The sequence below is a fragment of the Nesoenas mayeri genome, assembly GCF_963082525.1.
Source record: "Nesoenas mayeri genome assembly, chromosome: 2".
Taxonomy (NCBI): Eukaryota; Metazoa; Chordata; class Aves; order Columbiformes; family Columbidae; genus Nesoenas; species Nesoenas mayeri.
Window position 1 is genome coordinate 77,074,911 of NC_137543.1, and position 22,210 is coordinate 77,097,120.

General features: G+C 37.4%; 1 protein-coding gene across 1 annotated transcript in view; it reads right to left on the reverse strand.

The window, feature by feature from the left end:
* CTNND2 (catenin delta 2) overlaps positions 1-22,210 on the reverse strand; it is a gene marked incomplete at both ends in the record, with an annotated part of 526,522 nt that overhangs the window by 67,420 nt on the left and 436,892 nt on the right. Inside the window, 2 exons of the mRNA XM_080340633.1 lie at positions 7,780-7,930; positions 19,230-19,403. Of these exons, the coding sequence (XP_080196759.1) occupies positions 7,780-7,930; positions 19,230-19,403 (325 nt within the window). The remainder of the gene's footprint in view (positions 1-7,779; positions 7,931-19,229; positions 19,404-22,210) is intronic.

The following is a 22,210-nucleotide window of genomic DNA, read 5'->3' on the forward strand; positions in this document are numbered from 1 at the left end:
CTTGAGACTCTGGCATTTGAAACAGAAACACAGGCATTTTCCAGGCATTTCCCCACAGATTATTCTACTACAAGGAATAGATGACCTGGGTCTGGGTTGTTGTTATTCTACTACAAGGAATAGATGACCTGGGTCTGGGTTGTTGTTAGTACTGTGAGGCATCTTGATCTTATTTTGTGGAGATGAATATGTTGTGTGATTCTTTGACTTAATATTACAATGAAAACCAGATCTGTGAAAGTGGTATTCTTTGTTATCCTAGATCTGAGCCTGTATACAGTTATTTCTGTTGTTTTGAGGTACAATGAAAAACCACAGCGCTTTTTCACCAATTGCCCTTGTAAAGCCTACTGAGCTAGTTAAAGGGGAGCAGCACAGTACTTATTCTGCATTATCAGAACAACTTCTGATGAGATACTACATCCTTATCTTCACACACCCAAAAGTTAGACATCAAGTCTCTAGCTACTTCTCTAGGTTCTCACACAGGACCCACCCATCATAAGATCCAAGACTTTAGGTGACAGAAGCAAGTGGGATGAACACCTGGAGGTGCCATTTTCTCTCTACTGGACAGTAAAGAGAAAGCAGCAGAAGCCTACCTGATTAGCTGAAACAGCAGTTTTTCAGATGGCTCACAGTAGAGAAAAATCCCTCCAAATCCAGAGCACCATGCTTAGGCAATAGAGAAGTGCAGATGTAAAAGAGTTAATCTAGACCTGAAAATGCTTAATCTTCACTTTGATACTAAAAATGAGAATTTGGTTTAACCAACCTTGTTTTTCCCCCTAAATCCCTTCTCTTGAGAATATTATTTAATAAGAAACGACCAAGGAAGGAAACCTTTCCTAACCTCTATAACTACCAGTTCTGCTCGTCAGAAATATATTTGAGATAAACTGGGGCAAAAGGCAATGCACAAGTGGCTGAAGGCACATGAAAAAATGAAAATCTCCTTGACACAAGGCTTTTACACTGTAATGGAAAAAATATTTAACACTTAAACTTTCATCAGTTAAAATTCTCAGCTAACTTATGGGTACAACACTAGAAATCAGAAAGTTTGGACTTTGACATATAGGTGTAATAAAACATCAAAACTCAATTATACATTTACCAACTTAACTAACATCTTTCTCTTTATTGATATAAAGAGCATCAGCTATTAATGCATGGCCGTATCTTCCATTTCCTAAATCAACCTCTGGATGACAGTCTCTTCTTATTCAGGTATCTATCTACTGTAATATAGGTTTCACACAGCTCAACTATTAAATACAACAAATGAAGTGCAATAAAAACTCACACAAATTAAACAAATTGCAACATATATTCTGTCTCCACCTTCTTCTGAACAAACGTCTAAGATTCCTGATTAATGCTTTCTGGCATCTTTTCCATGGTGAATTTACACCAGTCTAACATTTCAGTGACTAAGATACTTTATAAGTCAATTAAAAATTCAATAAAAAAATTCAACATCTCTCTTTCAGATCCTTGGAGATGTATGTGTGAGAAATTCAGAAGAGCTCATATTCAAAAAGGAGAGAAAACTGCACATAGACACTGTAAGTGGGATGAAAGCTGCATGTTTGATTTAATCATTTCCCAAACCATTCCCATATTCTCTATCAATATACATTGCTATGAGTTGGAATTTCTTATATCTGCAGTTCTTTTAACTACAAAAGTGAATGCTGTTTTCACTTGGATTTATTACTAATACTTAAACAGAGTTACAGTCTTAAAATGGGGCCATGTTCTAAGGTAGAAGAACCCGATGTGGTTATTTATGCTCCAGAAGAGTCACTTTCTGCTGTGAGAATGCAAATACTCATTTTTGACGTGTTTTCAGCCTAACAACTGAAAGCAAATTTTTCCAAATGTGAATCAATATCACACTTTGAAATAACAGACCTGACCCTGCTTTGAGTGCAAGGCTGAGCAAGATGACCTCCTCATGTTCCTTCCAACTCGAATTATTCTGTGAGTCTAACGGTTCATTAGATTTGAGAACTCCTGGTATGTATTTTAATCGAACTTTCTCAAGTTTAGCACTAAAACTTTAAAACAAACACCAGTTATTTCAGGCACCCAAATAGGCCCACATTGCTCAGGAGATGGTGAGGCATACACTTAGCAGCATATAGGTATCTTATACTGGATAATGAACTTTAAGACGCCTAGCAAGATTAAGCAGGTTCCAACACATTTGCTATCCTCAAATTTTCTGTATATCTTATAACTGCATTGCCAACAGATGAGTAGTGAATTGAGAGTAATTCAGTACTGACACCTTGTAGCCCTCAACTCAGGAACAGTTATTAAAAAACTACTCTGCCACAGGCCCTGTTTCAAGATTTGATTCAAAATCTTGTGAACATGGCAGAAATTGTACCACTAACTTTGCTTATCTGAATCATTCTTCTACAGCGATAGCCACAAAAAGGATGTCTTTGGTATTGCAACACTTCAATTTATCCCATCAGACTCCCTAGAATCTAGAGCCCTCAACAGACATATGGATTCTCTATGCAAGGGAGAGATATGTAAGGATATATCCTCTAATGCAGGACACGAAGTCAACAAAAAAACATTTAGTTGGAATTGTCTTCCTTTTTTATTCAAGGGTGAGTGATCAAAATACTTCAAGTCTCTAAAAACATCTTTTATTTAACCACAAAAATACATGCCAAGAGGTCAAGAGAAAGAATGGTGCTCTTGAATCACTAGTACAATACTTCTCTCAAACAACATCGACCCAGAATAGCATTAGAAACCACTACCAGGATGAGAGGAAACTGATAGAAACACCTGAAGCACAATACTGTGCATTGAAATTTTAAAAATTTTACCACCAGCTCTGCATTCATTCCAAAGCCATATCCTGTAGACTTACCCCTAAACAGTATGAAATGCAATAGTAGTACAAGTTCCCAATTGTGCTTCAACAGGGCAAATCCTATATTGTAAATATTCTGCTATACATGAATAGTGACAAATTTTTCATCTGGGGAAGCTCGAAAAATCAGCTTAACCCTTCTGAAAGACCACCTACTGCACTTTAAAATGCCAAAATGTCATTTAAAATCAAAAGTAAATGCCGTGCCTATAGAAGAACAATGCAAATGAAAATTTTGGGGACAGAAATTCAACCTTTAAAAATTTCACTGACAGGGACAGTCTGTGCCTGCTTGTGTAGGCAGAATAACAAGTGATATAATTTCTAATTAACTGTATATTTCATGTTCTCTTTTGTTAAAGAGGTCATGGATGGCAGAAGAGACAAAAACTGCTGGTTGTGTTTCAGATAAGAGAAAGATGATGCTGGCTCATTCCCCAGGATTGAATGAGGAATCTCACTTTGGAAAGCCCTCTCAGATGCTGAGGAGGGAGTGGGACCAACAAGAAGGGAGGCTGCTGCACCAGAGCTGGCTGGAAAACTCCAGAGAGGAAAAGAGGGGTTGTCTAAAGTAGGACACGGGTCTGCAGAGCAGGATCAATCAGATGATCCACAAAGTTTCCTAGAAGGTCAGAAGACTGTGTGGAAGGTGTTTGAATCAGAAAGCCACTGAAAGTTGCTGAAACAGACCGCACGGAAGCAAGTCATCCTGCAAAGATGCTGTTTACAGGAGATGGATTTATTTTTAAGCCTTTCTGCCCCACCCAGCTGATCCAAGTTTCCTCTATTTAAGGAAAAAAATCTTATTTTAAGTTTGCAATTTTTTGACGTAATTCCAATGAGAGAATAAAAGTGTATAGGTGTGCTTACAGTAGGGAAGACGGTGGGACAGCTTTGCAGCAGGCGCTGGCCTGACTGACATCCTGCTGTGGCACTGCCAGAAGCAGCAGGTCTGTAGGTAATTCTCAAGTTAAAAGTGTCATTCCTGGTGGAGGGAGAACAATGCCATATCCTCAGATTACGGCACCTACATAGTGCTGAGGGGACACAGAGGGTGGATTTGTTATTCTACTTCTGCCTCCTCAGCTTTCTTTTTTTTTTTTTTTTTTGTTTCTTTTTGGACAGGGAAAGATAAAGGAAAAAGGAACATCAGGGTGACATAAATGCACAGAGGTTATCAACAAAGCTCTTGGAGGACTTGTGGGTCAAATGTGACTTTCTTCTATCTAAGTCAATGATCAAAAGGAAAAAAGTGTGATTTTTGGCCAACTCAGAGACATAGAGTGGGACAGGTGAGAGAAGCTAATGGCCCCATGGAGAAGCTTAGCAGAGACAGAATCTGCTTTGAGGAGGGAAGACAAGCCAAATGCTTGCAGAGCACATGAAAAAGAAGCAGGCAGATGCTGGGCTATCAGATGAACATGGGAGCACTGTGCAGCCTGCAGTGCTGAAGCTAAAGAAACACAAACCAGGCAATATCAGTAGTGAGTCTTTTCAAAATCCACACACCATTTCCCTCAGCTGTGACATGGCTGGGAGAGAGAAAAGGCTGATAGACCTTCCCATATTGTGCACTCTTGGGAAGCAGCACAGGTTGGATCCTCTTTCATGCAGACAGGGTCCTGAAAGGCAAGTGAAAACTGAATGTGATCTGACTGTGACTGAGAACACACCTGGGCAGTAATGCCCAAGGAGGAGAAACTGGGTGCTGGATTACCTCATGCCAGTACTAAGCAGGCCAGGTTTAACATGCTTTTGTCTGAGTGAAGTTTAATGTTCGGAAGGAGAAAGATGAATATGTCCGCTGTCTCGGCCTTGCAGCACATGGCACAATGTAAAAGCGATGGAGGAGAAAAAAGAGAGTCCTATTAAGGACATGGAACTTGCCTGAAATGAACCCCAGGAAGACCTCAACATAAATTAAGAAAATGCTGTTAAGGGGATGGCTCAACTAAACTATATGAGAAACCTGGCACCAACCTTTAGCAAAATAACAATACACTTGATAGATCTGTGTGATAAACAAAACAGATCGGCCAATTCAATGGAGTCCAGAAAGAAACTTGTGGTCACTTCAAAAGAAGGGTCTTTTTGTTCCTTTCATAGTTTGGTACAGGTGCGTTTGGATTTTAGCAAGCTTTTCTATATATTTGCCAGATGCCTCAACAGTGATTTATGGGCAGCTTGGCAGCAGCAGGAAGAGATATTTCATTCTCTGGCACATTTCAGTAAAAATTTGTCAGCCAGGAACAGAACCACAGCGCCACTGAAAAGAAAGCTTTATAGATGCCTTAAAAAACCCAACTCAATTCCACTTATATAATTTCACCATATATACTGTTGGAAAATTCCCCTTTAAAAAAAGGTTATCTTAGGGGGAAATGCCAGTTCGTGAGGTAGAGTTTGTCACTGGAGGAATATGATGCACGAACAAAAACTGTAAACAGTAAAGATAATCAGGATATTGATTCTGATTAGGCAGAAAGACGCTTAAGTGACTAACCTCAAGAAGGTCCTTCTGAGTTCCTTACATAACAACAGCTAAGGCTTCACAAAATATGTGGAACTGCAATATTCACAAAAATGGACCACCTACAACATGAGTTGAAATCCTTGACAACTCCAGGTGTTTAACATTTCTGAAAATCAGCTCTATGATATGCCCTATTTGCTAAAAAATATTCAGGAACAAGAGAAATAATGACCGTTATTACTGTTTCTTTGAAGTTCAATGATGAAAGCCAAAGAAAAAACATATAAAGATCACAGCTGAAATAGTTCAGGAATTACAGTCATAACTTCCCTGTCATATTGGCATGTTTGGACTTTTTTTAAACTGCAGCACATTTGTACTCCAGTCATAAACTATGATTCCCCGGAATCACCCCACAAACAACTTAACTCTGAGCATCACAGCATAACCATTACAGGTTGGCTACATAAATAAATTTATTAGGTAATTATTTTCAACACTTTTCCCATCTTTTCAAAATTCATTTTTTGTTTATATCACATGTTCTCCAAGAATTCCATAAAAAATTAAAATGTGAAGGTTATGCAAGCTTATTATTCATAATTTACTGAATATTTTGAATGGCACATTGTATTAAGGCAGCTCCATTTTCAGATATTTAGTCTTACTTCTGTAAATCAAATTTGCATATTTGGGAAAGAAATAAACCTTTCAATTAAAAAAAATAATCAGAGTGCAGAAAAGGTAACCATATATAGTCTAAGTCATGGCATTACAAAATATGTATATACTCAGTAAATGCAACTATAAAGAGCTTTTTGTGATGTCAATAAGAGAATATAGAAGAAAACTCAGCATTAATGTGGTTTGTGAACCCTTTAGAGGAAGTCCCACAAAGAAAAGAATAAGATGTCAAATAATAGAGACTATGACATACTGTAGACTGAATGGGGAGGTGGATCATGAGAGAAAAAAACAAAAGTCTGTTATTAATCCAGATTAGACAGCCTGATATACTTGCTTCAGCAATAATTTCTACTTTTAAATTTCTAGAAAACAAAAAAACCCACAACCACTAAGAACATATATGCAGCATCTTGCTTCCTGAAAGCTGAACACAATATGTCAAACAAATCTTATGTCATGCCAGTTTAATCAACTATAACACAAGAAAAAGCTGAACAAGCAGGCTGGTCTTGCAGGTAAAGCATCAGTCTTGAGTTCAATCCCTGGGCAACTATAGCAGGTTTACACTATTCACCAACCTCTACTTCTTATTTGCTTTAAAATATTTTGTCAATGAAGTCTCTCTAGTTCGTACAACACGAGGGGAGTGATTGCCTTGTTTTAACAACCTGCAGAGCACTGCTGTAATGAAGCGCTAACTCTGAGATAGCACTGGATACAAATAATAAAACATCCCAATCAAAGTATCTATTTGTGGAATTCTGTAATTAAAAGCAGAGGAGGAGAAGTATGCTGTAATGGTAATAAATTAACAAGTTTGCAAAAATGTATAAAAAATACACTCTTACTGTACAGAAGAAGCAGAAATAATTTTGTCATGACTGTTGAAATAGTTCAAAAGCAAAGAAGTGATTATTTTTCAAAGACAGAATATGAAAATAGAAGTTCAGTGATCCACAGTATTTGGATGAATTTCAGCTAAAAAAAAATCCCGTAAAAAACCTAAACCTAAACCTAAATCTAATAATAATAATAATAATAATAATAATAATACAAACAAAAAACAAATAATAATTAAAAAAAAAAACACAAAAAACCACAAACCAAACAAAAAAGAAAAATAAACAAACAACCCAGAAACCACAAAACAAAACCCAAGATGTTTGCTTATCATACCATCAGAATTCAGGGGCAACAGTGATGTGTGTAAATTGTTTTTCTCTTCCTTAACTACATATGTGTTTGTGAATCAAGCATCTCCCAGTTGTCTTGCTGAAGCTACTAATCTGCCCAGTAAATTCTTGGAACCATCTTACCATCTTTATGATTTTTCACTTCATGACACCAGAATACTTGCAATAGATAATCTGAGGACCAGGAGTAGCTGCTCTGCTTAGATCCTCAATTTGGAAGATGCAAGTGCTACTGCCAGCCTAAGAACGAAGTGGTCAAGCAGAACAAAACCATTGCTCTTCTTCTGGAGATTACAGTATGACAGATCTTGAAACACTGCATGATGTTTAAATAATTTAACAATTCCTTGCGATATAAAATTAAGCTGTCACAGAAAATGTGAATATGACACATTAGAGAAAGGATTAAAGAAATTGTGCAAGAAATGTGAGAATAGTTGTTTTCATTGTGCTCATTCTGCTGCAAACTTGAAGAAAAAAACAGCAAACTCACAGAATATATAGATTGTTTGGAAAGAACATACCTATTAACTCCTTATTTCTGACATCTAAGGCCATGTTTCGTAAAGCTGTAGCAACTGCACATACCACCCGGTCATTGTCTATTCGAAGCAGTTCCACCAGGATTGGCAATCCTTTTTCTTTGCGGACAGCAGCGCGGATATACACTGACCACTGTGAAGACACATGGGAGAGTGTGAAGAAGAAAGTGAGAAATCCACTACAGAAAGCAGGGCATCTCAGGTTATAGCAGGTATTGGGTACAGGGTAACAGAAGCATTGGGTGCAAACTCCAAAGAGAGGAAATAATTGCACTTATGACGTTAAGCAATGACTTGATTTGGAAATCTTCATTAATTTTTTATGATGGCAGAGAAATTAAATGATGAATTGACTTTACTCCTAGCACATCTGGTTACATTTTCACAGCCCAGGTCTGCAGATCACTTGCTTTGCATCAGCATTTTCTATGCAACATCTAATGATGCTCGTTCAGTGCTAAAAAAAGATTTATATTACAAAATACATAACACAAAACATATTCAAGAGGTCTGAGTATTTCTTTGTTATTACCATAAGAACTATTTAGTCTGAAAACATGAACATGCTGTTATAATATCTCTTGTGATTGTCGCCTTATTCAAGAGGAAAAATGATGACAATGACCAGTTTGGTTTTGGCACCTGTAGTGGTCCTAACTGAAAGACTGTTATACATGGAGGAGTCAAGAGATTCACATAAGAGCTGACTGGAGGCAGGTGCAGGCCTGTGCTGTGCTGTGACGCACATGCCACATGGCTGCAGGATAAATCCAGGGGCAGATTGTACTGGAGAAGCCTGTAGGCATCTCCCACTCGGCAGCTGGTTGTAATACCAATGGCACGCCCTTGTCTTTATCTCAAAGTGAAGCAGCATGTTCTCCCGTGAACATAATTTTCCTTGACAGTAGAAATAATGAATAGACATGTTTACTTCTAAGAAAATCCTCTAAGAGTTCTAAAGACTATCATGCCAGTGAACTTCTCTGTGGATGAGATCTGTGCAGCGTACCATGACTAGGAGGTCCATCCAATGTTGTGTAACTTGGGGTGCCCAGCATCTGAAGGGATGGAGCATAAACTATACTATTCTATTTTCCATTCCACTGTTAGCTCCAGAAGTTGGAAAAAACATAAACAAGACCAAAACTGTGACCTTGTGGTTCTAAAATCTATGGATATTGCCATATTTGAGGTATTTGTACACCTGCAGGATGTTCATCCTGAAGTCTTCTCTGTAATTTTCCTCAAGTTCATATTTGTGCTCCTTGTACTGATAGTTTAAAGGAATTCATTGAAGCAGAGCTTCTCCCTCCTTTCAGTACTATGGCATGGATGCTTATCCTGCCATCATACCTGGAAAGTGAAGACAAAGTTCTGGAAACCCTTAGCCTTTGAAATATTTCAAATATTTCAGAAACTAAGCTGATAAGCCTTAGGATTTTCAGATCATGATGACCCTTCTCTTTTGACAAACTTTCCTTAAAGAACAGTTAAGTCCCACCTTAAAGAACAGTTAGATCACAACAGCATTTCTCCATAAACAGAAGAAGTATTATAAAACCAAATTCCATTAAATGAAGCATTAGAACATTGTAAGCACATTCACTGTCAGCAGACCATGCTTAACCTCTTCATATGGCCTTTACTTACCAGAGCTGAATTGTTCACTTTAAAAGCTAGCATCTATTTATGCTATGGACAGGTGCCTTGAACAGCAAAAGCCAGAATCTATTTCATGGTAACAATCATAGATACAGAGACAAAGAAGGGCTGCAATGTTGCAATATCTGGAGTAGAAATTCATTCCAAGGGAAGCCATTCAGGGAAATTAGGAAAAAGGAAAAGAAACCAGCATTTAAAGAAAATTATTTTATTATTTCTCCTCTGTAGTAACCATGCAGAACAAAAGCTAGCTGACTGGACTTCGCTGTAGATGAAAGTGATAATGGTTACAATAAGCTTTAAAGTCACGTAAATGAGACATCGGGTTCTTGGCATCGCTAAGCACAGTAGTGTAATATGTCTAAAACATAAATGTGTCAGCATTTTCTACAGCAAAACAAATAGGTTTTAGGTGAGAGAAGTGGTAGCAGGATTCTTGACTGATCTTATTCTATGCTCTCTCCTCCAGTCTCCTCTCTAGAACCAGTGTATAGGATGATCATCATATAAAAAAATAAAACATCTTAAAGATCAGTGAGTTTAACTGGAAGTATCTGCTGAAAAATAATTTCTTTCCTATATATTGATTTTAATGGAATACTAAATATAAAGGATGCTATGAAAACACCAAATTAACCTGTCTAAGCTTCCTCTTTTTAATCAACATGTATTTACTTGCCAGTTAAACACACTCTCACCTGCAGCTAGGAGTACCCAAAGCAATAGCATTTTACACTTAAAAACTCCCATTGCTGTTTTTTTACACCTCTCACAGCAAAGGCCTCCACTGTGTCTGCTGTGATGACAAGGTGACTGCCGGAGTGAGAGTTCACGGCAGCATCGAGAAAGGAGTGAGCACGTCTGGGTGAGGTGAGAGCTGAAGCTTGCAGACTGTGTATTGAAAGATGCTCTCGTTCATCATTAAAGGATGTCACAGATGTAGTGCCTCCAATATGGGTTACATGGAGAAACACTGGGGGTGTTTTTTTTTAAAGAAAACCTTATTTGTGTTTATTCAATACCAGAGAGAATCTAAAATGATCTTACAGATTATTCAATATACTATAAAAACCTCCATATTAAAACCTCAGTAAATAGTTTTCCTTTGAATTTTTTTAGTCAGCTACCAAGGGAAAACACAAGCACTTGTTTTATGAAATCCAGGCTTAGAATAGACTTCTTGTAGTATTTTCATCATCCATTCTAAAACAAAGTCTAAAAGAAACAAATTAAGAAATGCATTTTTTTAACCCTAGGGAGAGCAGAAGACATTGTAGGAGAAACACTGAAATATCTCAGTATGAAAAAAAGAGACAACATAAACCTCCTTACTGAATAAATGACATGCAAGCCTTCAGCATGTGTAATGAACCAATTAATTTGATCACAATAGTCAAAAATACCACTCCAATGTTTTCATAGGGGAAAAATCCAGATATAATGTTTTACAGATGCACATATACACACACATACATAAAACAATGGGAGAAAGAGAGAGAAGGATGTGTGAAACCTCTCCTCTCTGCTGCGTGTTCTTTCCCCCCCAGCTCTCTATTTCCAGAGAATGCCATCGCTTTGGGAGAAGTTCACAGACTCCTCAATGTGTGATTTGCTATCATTTCATCTGCGTTTCCAAGTCATGCACCTTAGGCAGAAATACAGAAATGTCTATTAATTGTTTCGACAGTCTCCAGAGAACTTTCCATGTGGAAAGTGGTAAGAGACGTCTGTGTCTCTTTCCTTAAGCTGCCAATTAGGATAAGTCTCTGCAAGCAATTAGGCTGTGCTGTGTGGATTTCCGGAACGTTCAAATTGAGATGCCTCAAAACGGCTATTTTATTCTTGCAGAGAATGGAAAAATTGATCCGCTCTTGCGTATACTGATGATCCTTTTGTTTGCCTAAAGCTATCGTGAAACTCATCTGTATTTCCCCATTGCAGGTCAATTGCTAATATAAGTTCGGTGAATTATAAAAGAGATGAAAAATCATAAGAAAGAAAAGAGAGGAAGGGTTTGTTGCCTACCAGTAGGTAAATGAGGCACTCTGCCAATATACTTAATCATCCCGTTACTCCACAAATCAGTGGCAGTGTCAGCTGTTCAGTTTGTAAAGAGAAAGGGTTCCTAAGGGAATGGCAAAGACTTCAGAGCAAACAAGAAGCCAAAAAATAAAATAAAATCATTATTATCGCATCAGATTGTGGCTAAATTATCAGAGACAAGCACAGGAGCCACAATCTGTGCATGAATACTTTTTACAGATAATTGAATTCAGAGGGCATAACTACTGTACATCACCTTGAAGGTACTTAGTGCATCTCTATGTCCACTGTCATTAGTAGTTCCCTTTTTATTTTTGTCATAGTAAGTAAACAGAAAAATACAGTAAACCAAATAATTAGTTTTTAGTTTGTCACAGTTATTGTTATAAAGGACCCTCTCCAGAGCTGAATGCCTCTAAGGATTAAGATTACATTAGGCTGAAACTCAACAAAAGAGTAATTAATCTAGATCAAACTTACTTATTATTTCAGAAAAACTGAAAAGCATTTAGGCAGTTAAGTCATTTTAGTGTTTCATATGGTTTTCTTTGTTCTCCTATGAGGCATGACCACAGCAGACCAAACTAAAGAAATGAAAAATTTCCAGCACAAAATGAAAAATACCCACCAAAATAAACCCACAAAAAAATGCCAAAGGACTACCAACAATTATATACACTTGATATTTTGAATGGATTCACTTTCTTGGCATTGACATCAGTGTTATCAAAGTACCTCCAGAATATTTCACCATCACATACTTCAGTTTTGACTAGAATTTGATTGTGTTGGTACAGTTCAACATTATGACTCAAAGACTATTGTGATATTGAATATCAAAAGGAATTGCCGAGACAAAATTGTGAAATGAAAGCCAAATCAGAGCAGCAAGCATGACAAAGCAAACTACATTACCAACAGAACCAGGAAGATTAGTGAGGCTCAGAGTTTGCTAGGAGAGGCTTGGAAGGGGGCTGTCTCCTATCAGTAGTGGAACAACAGACCATGGAAGAGAACCGCATGCTAAATAATAAAAAAATCTATGAGTAATCAAAGATCAATATTCCTTTTTGTCTGATCATACTCAATGTAATTCATGCATCAGGAAAAAAAAAAAGAGACGATTTTTACATTCCACTTAGAAAAGTACTGATCTATTTTACTCAGATAACTCTGCTGGGATCCCTGAGATGTCACACCACCTGACAAAGAGCAAGGCTCTGAAATCTTATTTATCCTTTTGCAACTTCTGAATAGAGGGAGCACTGCCCGGAGACTTTCTTTTCCCTGCCTGCAGTGTTTTGTGCTTAAAAATGATCCCATCTGGTAGGCCACCAGTACGTTCTCTACTTCGTGTTGGGACAAGAGATAAGTATTAACTGGTTACTGTGCTCTTGCTCCATGACCTTAGTCAAGCTTAAAGAGAAAGGAAAAAATCTAGTGGGTCAAGATATATAGTTAATGAAATAAATTAGAGAAAACTACAGTGGTGTTAACAGAAGATATCTTAAATGTCTGAGGAATGTAAAGTTCAGAAGGAACTGCCCTCGCACCTCATCATTCTTGGTTTTGCAGTACAAATATGCACCATGTATTCAAAATGATCTGAGAGCCATTACAATGACTTCTCCAAACATTGTACCTAATATAATTAAAAAAGAAAGGCTTTGAGACAAAAGTGACACATCTCTTGTGAAGCAAACTGAATATAGTAAGAGATTACTCTGAGCATGAATTCACTGTGAGCTGCTGTGCTCCAACTCCACAAACTGATGTCCATGATGATCTTCTCATGATATCTGTGATATAGGTGTTTGCAGCAGCAGGTCTTGCTTCTTGAATATTCTCCTGTCACTTGAACCTTGTATTCCTGCCTACAGAGCCAATATGTTTCCTGGTATTAATTGATGTAGCCTCATCTATGGGAGTGGACTCCACCCAGCTAAGAATTCCTGACAGAATAAAGCACAGTTTATTTAAAATGTTTGCCTTTGTTGATTATGTGATGTGTTACAAGCAATTTTCTTCATCCTATCACATAAGGATTCATAATATTAATATTTTGGAGAAAATTAATGTAAGCCTTTTCCCTGTAATCCAAAAAAACTTTCTTCTGAAACAGTGTGATGAAACTCCAAAGAGTTAATATGTAAATAACTAGAGTCATCAGAAAAGTCTGGAGAAGAACCCACAATATGTCCTTGCCTGATAAGAGGAAGATTGATAACCTAGATGTCTGCTGCTTTAGACAATAATTACTCATTATCTGCAAGTGTCTGAATGGTAAGGATCTTGAAACTCTTTTCATACTACTCTTTGAAGTAGCTGCGTTGACCTTGTGACTGAATCAGTCCCTTTTATGTTTTCAGTTTCCTTATCTAATAAAATACTTAATGGAGCTCCGGCTCCCATGAGACTCAGATTTCTCTAGGATGGAATGAAGAAAATAAATGTAGTTGCTTGCCAAAGGAACAAAGACCGAGATCACATCTAGCTATGTCAAGAGATCAGGGCAATGACCCATAAACCTCATTCACATGGCTATCATACCTGTTGGGGATCAAAGGCAGAGACATTTAGTTGTCTGACCAAAAAGCCTTATCATTCCCTGCTGACTGTGATCACACACACAAATGAAGTGAAATGAGATAGAAAGAACCAGTCAGGAAATGCTGTGGCCTCATGCAATTGCAGGACTTAAACAGAGTAGCACTTGTTCCTGATTTTAAGGAGCCCAAGGAGCTAAGAGATACTTAGGAAAATGAAGCTGCCCATCCTGTCATTAAAGCACATGAGGGAAGTTTGTTAAGTCTGAAAAGTGACTGAACTGAAGACTGGGCACATGGTAGGGACTAATCAAGGCCCAGAGCAGTTATGCTACCTGTTCTAAAGTAAGCCATTATGTTGCCAACAGAAACATAGTAGAACTTGTTTCCTGTCTTTAAAAGATATGCATTACCTGTGTAAGTTATGATACTATATTAAAACAAAACGAGATCATATGAATGAAGAATTATTTTTAAGGGTCTGACATAGCTAAGGAAATCCTACTTGTGGTGACAACACTGCATTTTTAACTGCATGTAATAGGAAAGAGAATATTGTAGGACCAGAGGCAATGGGAACAAACTGAAACACAGGAGGTTTGCAGAACATCAGGAAATGCTTTTTCACTGCGAGGGTGACCAAGCACCAGCACAAGTTGCCCACAGATGTTGTGGAGTCTCCATCCTTGGAGATATTCGAAAGCCGTCTGGACATGGTCCTGGGCAACTGGCTCTAGCTGACCCTGCTCGAGCAGGGGGTTGGACCAGATGATCTCCAGATCTCCCTTCTGACCACAGCCCTTTTGTGATTGTATAAGTAAGTTCACAGCAAAAGGTGTTGCAGAAATATCTCTGGCAGATAAACTGACATCAGCCTAAATTTAGCTGTCAGATACATATAGACAGACATCGTAATACACAGATATCCCAATACTTCCTTTCTTCCTGAGAGGGAAATTTTGTTCAGAAAGGACATAACCTTGGATTCTTGACATTGTTAACTCTAGGACATTGTGCATATAATTTTTTACATGCTCAGTAGATTTAATGTATTAATAGCCTACTGACTAAGGTGAAAACTAAAAAGAACTTGCCACTTTTATTCCCACCATCTAAGGAAAAATACTGATGCCAGACTACACATAAAAAGATATATGGAGATTTCCTTTTACAGGATGAATCTTGTAATTTTACACCTTGTAATTTTTTTAATCCAAGGTATTAAAATAAATAATGATATGAGGTTGCAGAAAGGACTTCAGTTTTGAAGAGAGAGAGAGAGAAATTTCTTAATAAGCAGGCAAATGTCTTCAGAATACAACTGAGTCAGCAAACTTCCTATTTTTCTTCTTGCATTTTTACACAAACTTGCCAAATCCAAATTAAGTGGCAAAGAAAACTAACAGAAAGTAGATATTTAGTGGGAAGTAGAGAGTCTCCACTGTTTCCAAAGGCATGTCTCAAGCCTTATTTGCCTGATGGGGAAGGAATTGCCTAAATTTTTATTTCATATTATTAGGCAGCTTTAAAATATAAATTCATGTTAAGTATAATTAGAAAAATTCTACTTTTGGAAACAACCATATCCCAGACCGGCAACAAAAGAAAGCAAATCCCAAATCAATGGCCATCCTTTTTATGTGTTGCTCCTTTTGCCTCTAGGAGGTTTAGAATACAGTGAAAGTACCTTGGTTATGATTTGATGGGAGAAAATATTTTGGGAAGCAATGAGTCCCCTCAAAGAGAAACCCACCTGGCCCCAGGTAGCAGCTGAGCTTTGCGGAAGGGGTAGGTGCATGCAAGCCCAACGCTGACAACCCGACCCTGTCAGGTTGAATGTGTACTTGGAGTGTGGACTGCTGGTGGCCATCAACCCCACCAGGAGGGGGACATGCAGTGACCAGCTGCCAGTATCACAGGCCACTGCGCAAAGGAGAAGTCACCTCTTAAATGTATCCTGGCAGAGACGTGGAAAACTTTTACTTGTCAAATCTCCCCCAAAAGCATACATATTTGGATGTCTCCATATATATTATTCCAGAAGGGTCATTCATATTATGCACAGATGCATCGGATCAGTACATGAACAAAAAAGAGAGGTCTGTGAGGATATGTATGTATTTTTCCATGGAAGGAATGGGTTTGCTTCCTTCAGATTCCAATACCAGCATCCTCCTTATGTAACACTTTGGTGCAGGACAGTGGTATGAACAATCTTTCATGTTCACCTGAAAGAGCCTCTTCCAAAATGAGTTCTGTCTGGTAAACAAGCTGTCAATCTCTTCTTCAAAACCAGAATATACATCAAAGTCAAGATATGCAGACATGATCTATCCCAGATTGAATTTTCACATTGAAAATATCCTTCTTCATACCTCAGGTCAGTATCCTGTTTTACTGGTAAACTTTCATTTGGATCTGTTAATGTATTTGTCACCAATATGCTCTTTTTCTGATTTGTTAAAGATTGTCTTGGTTCCAACAATAACTGCACAGAGCAAAGATTGTATTAGTCATTGTAAAAAAAAAAATTACAGATGGGTAATATATGTCAAGGCTTTGGTCCAAAGCATATTGTCTTGACACAGGAAAATTATATGCAAATATATGTATGTCACACTTCTTTCTTTTTTGTTAGTATTTGGCTTTAGAAAGAATTCCTGCAGCAGAAGCAGTGCTAAAAATGCTCCACAGATTATGGTTTATTGTGTGCATGTGCTGACTTTATGTATATGTGTCAATGAGGAACTATATTCTCGGAAATAAAACTTTTAGCCTCTCTCAGCTATTAATCCTTAAAGCTACATACTGTTGCTTTCCCTATATGTTTGAAATATTCAAAAGCAGTCTAGAGGATTTAGACACATATCATCTGTTAATTCTAGTCACAGACATTTACCTAACTCCTGTTATCTGTGGTGATGGTTAAGTGTTACCTCTTGGTCACCAAAGAGGATTAGACAGCTTTGTACCAGAGGAACCAAAAAGGTGAAACAGCTAGGAAATCATTATGCAAGCATATAAACTGTACCATAATTTTTTCCAGAAAAGACCATTACTTGGGAAGTGTGTGAGCCTTACGCTTCTTCTAGTAAAACAATGTTAATTGGAAAAAAGCCCCACAATTGCTATTGCTATTAATAGCGACACTATTTATTTTAATGCAGTTTGCTCTCTTTCAGTCCATCTTAAAGTTCTTCTTGAAAGACTTGAAGTAAAAAATATATATATATATATATATATATATATATATATATATATATATATATATATATATATATATATATAAAAATTCTATTCCCATTCTTTATACAATTACAATATCTTGGAGGAACTAAAAAAAATTAAAATTCCCCTTAGGAATAACCTCATCTTTTAGGAGTTTTCTATCTTTTATTTCAGTCATTTTATATTTAGAAGATTGCAGCAGTGGAAAAGAGAGGTCAAAAGGTGGAAACATCAATGCTTATGTAATCCCCAAAGAGGATTATTCCCCTCACAAAAATGGCTAGTATGACACGTGAAATTAAGGATATTCATTTTGTGTCTGCACGTCACTTGTAATGGCACTGGCGAACCTTTAGAAAAATAGAGCAACATGAGAATAACTGAGCTTTTCCCATGGTATCAGCAGGGATAGTATTAAAGTTCAAATCAGTTTTTCTAGCCCAGCACATGCCAATGAGCTCTGCGGAGCCTTCCTTCCCCTTGCCACCACACACTTCTGCCAAATAAAGGATGGCAGGTACAGATTTATTAGAAATTGTAGAAGGGGCACCACTTGGATTTTAGCACTCCTATTACTCCTAGCAAATATGCACGCATTGTTTTCTCATTTGGACCAGGGCTACACCCATTCCCAGATGAATAAAGCACATTTATTGTGTTTCTGTGCCAGGATTACACAATCGGATGTGGTCTACAATATGAGAATAATAAAAGTATAATGATTTTCAAGCACAGTGTACGCGTAGCACTTTGTAGAACAGAAATTGCTGCCAGATACTTTTGTTACTCATTTCATATGTCAATGAAGGCAATAGTCAAAGGCATTTTATAAGTTTGATGGACTAAAAAAAATTCATGTGCCTCTGCAGATCTACTGAATGTGCCAACTCAGCTTCCAACAAAACTTCAAGGCAAAAAAATAACTTAGTAGCCTCAGGGCTAACATTCCAAAATGAATGCCTCTTTAAATCAGTATTTACATATCACATACAAATACCCAAACTCTTAAAACCCAAACAGGATAACTTCTGAGACCTAACTTTGATAATTGCATTTCCCCATATATGAATGTTTTCATAGAAAATGTAAAAAATTCCCACTGAGAGTTAACTTAAAATCAAGGCATTATCTTAACAGAATAGGACTAGATAATTAGTACTTTCACCCAATCCAACTAGTTTATCATCAGGACAGTGATGAAGTAATTGCTCCAAAAAGTAAACCAGGCTCAACTGTTATCTTGAATTTTATTGATTTGATCTAAATTTAGAAATATTTTCAAAATCTAATAAATAAGTTTTTAAATTTTTTCTCAGTTCACTGCAAATATCATGAGAGAGAAAAACAGATCTTTTGATAATAACTGAAAAGTAGGATGAGCTGGAATAGAGTACCCTGATTGAGCATTTCCTTGCTTATTCTACATATTTAATCACATTGTTGACACATTATAATAGTGTCCTATTTTTTTAAAAAAGTAGATAGTAGGACTACTTGTGTTGATATCACGTCACTTATATCTTGATCTGCTCTTGCCTGGTTTCTCTTAAGAGACAGAATGTCAACCAGTTTCTGCAGTGATAAACAATATGGTTTCATTTGATTGTCACTGGTGATATTTTTGGCTCATTTTTCACGGCTCTGTCACCCCAGATTCACAAAAATGCTGCTTCTTCTCATTTGGATATTGGTTTTCAGTGGCAATTTTTCATACTTGACTTGACCAATGTGATTTTCACTGCTGTATGCTGACTTGTCCTATGATATGACTACCTGTATCAATCCAGAGGACTTAAAATACTATCTCAAATTTGACTGTAGATAGTTCCATGAAAACAGAGGGTTATTCCACTACCAGGAGCATTCAGATACATTTATATCACCTACTTGTTGTCATCTGTAGGGTTTTCTTCTGAATTGAAAAAGAAATACATATTTCGTTAATATTCCTACCTTCCAACTCCCAGCAGCCAAGTTCTGCAGTGCCCCTGCTGCCCCCTCCAGCGTGTCTGGATTTGAGCACTCAGAAAGAAGTGTGAGGTAGGGTTTGACTATTGAAGGGTGCCACAGCATCTGGATTCCTTTGGGTGGTTCTGCACAGTCTGGGAGAGGTCCTACTCCATCCCACTGTTGGAAGATACAAATCAGACTGTCAGCGAGAAACAGAAAAACACTTAACAATTGCCTCAGTTGAGGCTATAATGTCTATGTCTGCATGTGTGAAGGCATCTGCTTGCAAGCAGCCATTCTCAGTTTTAGCATAACATGTTCACAGAGAAACCAAATTTCATCCTTGATACTCCTTATAGAGGAGCTATAGCATCAGGCAGAAATCAGAGTTTTAGCTAGCTGACATAACAAAACTTTTTCACTGCATCTGTTTCTTTGTGTGAGAACAGAAGCCCAGAGAATGTGAACGTATCTTAAGAGGCAAATCTAGAGCTCGCATATGAAGAGAATTTTCTTTTTCACATCCTGCTCAGTTTTCCATGTTCTCTTTGTTCTCATGAGAGGGGAAAAAAACAACAACATGAAACACTGATGTGGAAAACTAAATAATGAAAGGCCATGAGCCCCCCATTCCCTGAAAGGCCCCAGTGTGACAAGTCTCCTCCAGCTCTTCAACTTCTTCTGGCTTCTCACCATGCAAGTTGTGGAGGCGTTCAGTCACATTGCCAGCCATACAGTCTGAGACTCCAGTGTAGAAGGTAGAACCACCCCTCACAAAACAGACTTTTCCTCTCATCACATAAAGAGTTTTGCCATGAAAATAACCCTAGTTCGATATCCAAAATGGGCAGTATTAACACCTGGACAATAAGCAGGTTATTGCACAAAACTCACTACCAGAAAGAGAAACTTTACTCCAGCAGAACAGTGATTCACCCAGCAGATTTTTTCTTTGCTTTGAACAGATAAAGAGATTTAGAAAATTCATAGCCTTAATACTAGTGTTAAAAACAAGCCCTGATTTTTTAATACATTCTCATCTAACACCTCTGACAGGTAGAGACTGCATGATATGATGCAAAGTAAACCTTTTAATGCCATGGGTTAGAGCTTCCTGTGATTACGTTGATAAAAAATGTGTGTCATAACATTAAATATCTGCTAGACATAGTAAGATAGCATAGGCCAAATTAATTCCTTGTTTAGCTCTGCAGGAATTAATTTTCCCAGCTGATTTGATTAGTTATGAGTCAAACAACACAATGTTAATTGTACGGGGAAAGAAACTAGATTCTCGCATTTTCAGGAAGTATAAATCATCATTTTAGTTAAGCTAACTTCAAAAATATACATATAGTTTAAAAGACAATAAATCAAGTATTATCTAATAACAGCTAACATAGTTTAACTTTCACAAGGTTTTGCCAGATTACTACCACTGAGAATCCAGAACACTATTTTTTTCTAAATAAAAGCAGAAAAAAATGCAACAAAATGGAAAGCTAGTGGGACCATTTAATACACATGAGCAGTTACTCAAAATCAGAGAGCTGCTCAGATATGAAACTCACTGTACTGGACAAAAGTCACCACAGTTTAAAAGAACTGGCACGGCAATACCCAGTAGTGGTTGAGAAACTACAGGAAAATTGCCTCCCTTGCAATGACGCTGTTATAGGGCTGTGCTTTTGAATTTTTTTAATACATTTCTGCCTTTAAACCAATAGGTTGATTTCACTGTATGCGACTCAGTCCTTTTTTCTCCATATAAATCACCATCTCTGCCAGAAATGACTTCTCATCAGCTCATAAAAAAGTACATAAAAACCTTCTCCTTAACTCTTGGAATTCAATCATTTGCACTGCCAGAATATTTTTTGAAAACAAATGAGAAACATGTATTACAGGTCAAATCTGACCTCATATCAGATTTGGGCTTTGTACCTTATTAAGTCCACTAATGAACGACTTGTGATGTCCAAGGTCACAAATTCAGGTCTTCATCCATCTCCTTCCAATTTGCACAAATTAGGACACATTATGCAACTGAACAGTGTTTGCACAGGGTACTTATTATAGTATTACTTTATTTCAGTATTTACAATCCCAAACACCGCTGAAAATCAGCTGACATAAATAGACCTGTATATATGTTCATGCTGTGCTGGTACTTACAAAGCACTAGAAATAATACTTGCAGATAGATTAATATTTAATGTGGTTTTGCTATTCTGCCCAGTAATGAGAAAACATTTTACAAAATATGTGAGACAAGTTACTGCATTTCCCCACCCTTCTTGCTACTCACTGTTAGCACATGATCGCATTAATTTATCACCAACTATGGGGGAAGACATTTTTCTCAAGACACTGTGATGCCTCAGGGTCCTTGTAAGGGTGATGGATGTCTTTGGTACCGCACCTGCATGTGCAGTAAATCCAGTGACATTGGATAATGTCCTGCACTACTCTTCATATGTGGTGTCTGTGCCCAGAGCAGCTGAGTGGCAAAGCAATTGAGGAGGAGATTTTCCTGCTCTTCACCCATTTATTTTGTGTTTCATAAATATAAACATCAAATGCCTGAGCAAAAAAAGTATTTTCCCCAAAATGATATTACAGTCCATTTTCTCAAGTGGTGGCTGAGGGCAGAAGTTGCTTTGTAGTTCATATTGCTCAATATTAATGAACCGAGGCAGTATACTAAAAAACTCTATCTAGTGAATTACTGGAATAGTTCCTGTATTGTTGCAGACCATCAGGAATGATCAGTAAGGTCTATTTGAGATAGGCTGTGGATGTATTAGGAGCCTCTGAAAAAGAGGACAACTGCATGCAATTACTCTTTCTAGCTTATGCTAAGGAGGGAAAAAAAGTCATAAACAAATATTCCTTCCAGGCTTCCCTCCTTCAGCTGAAATTACTCACATATATTGTGGTTGAAGCTGACAGACTGTTTGTTACGTGGGTGAGATACAATCTCT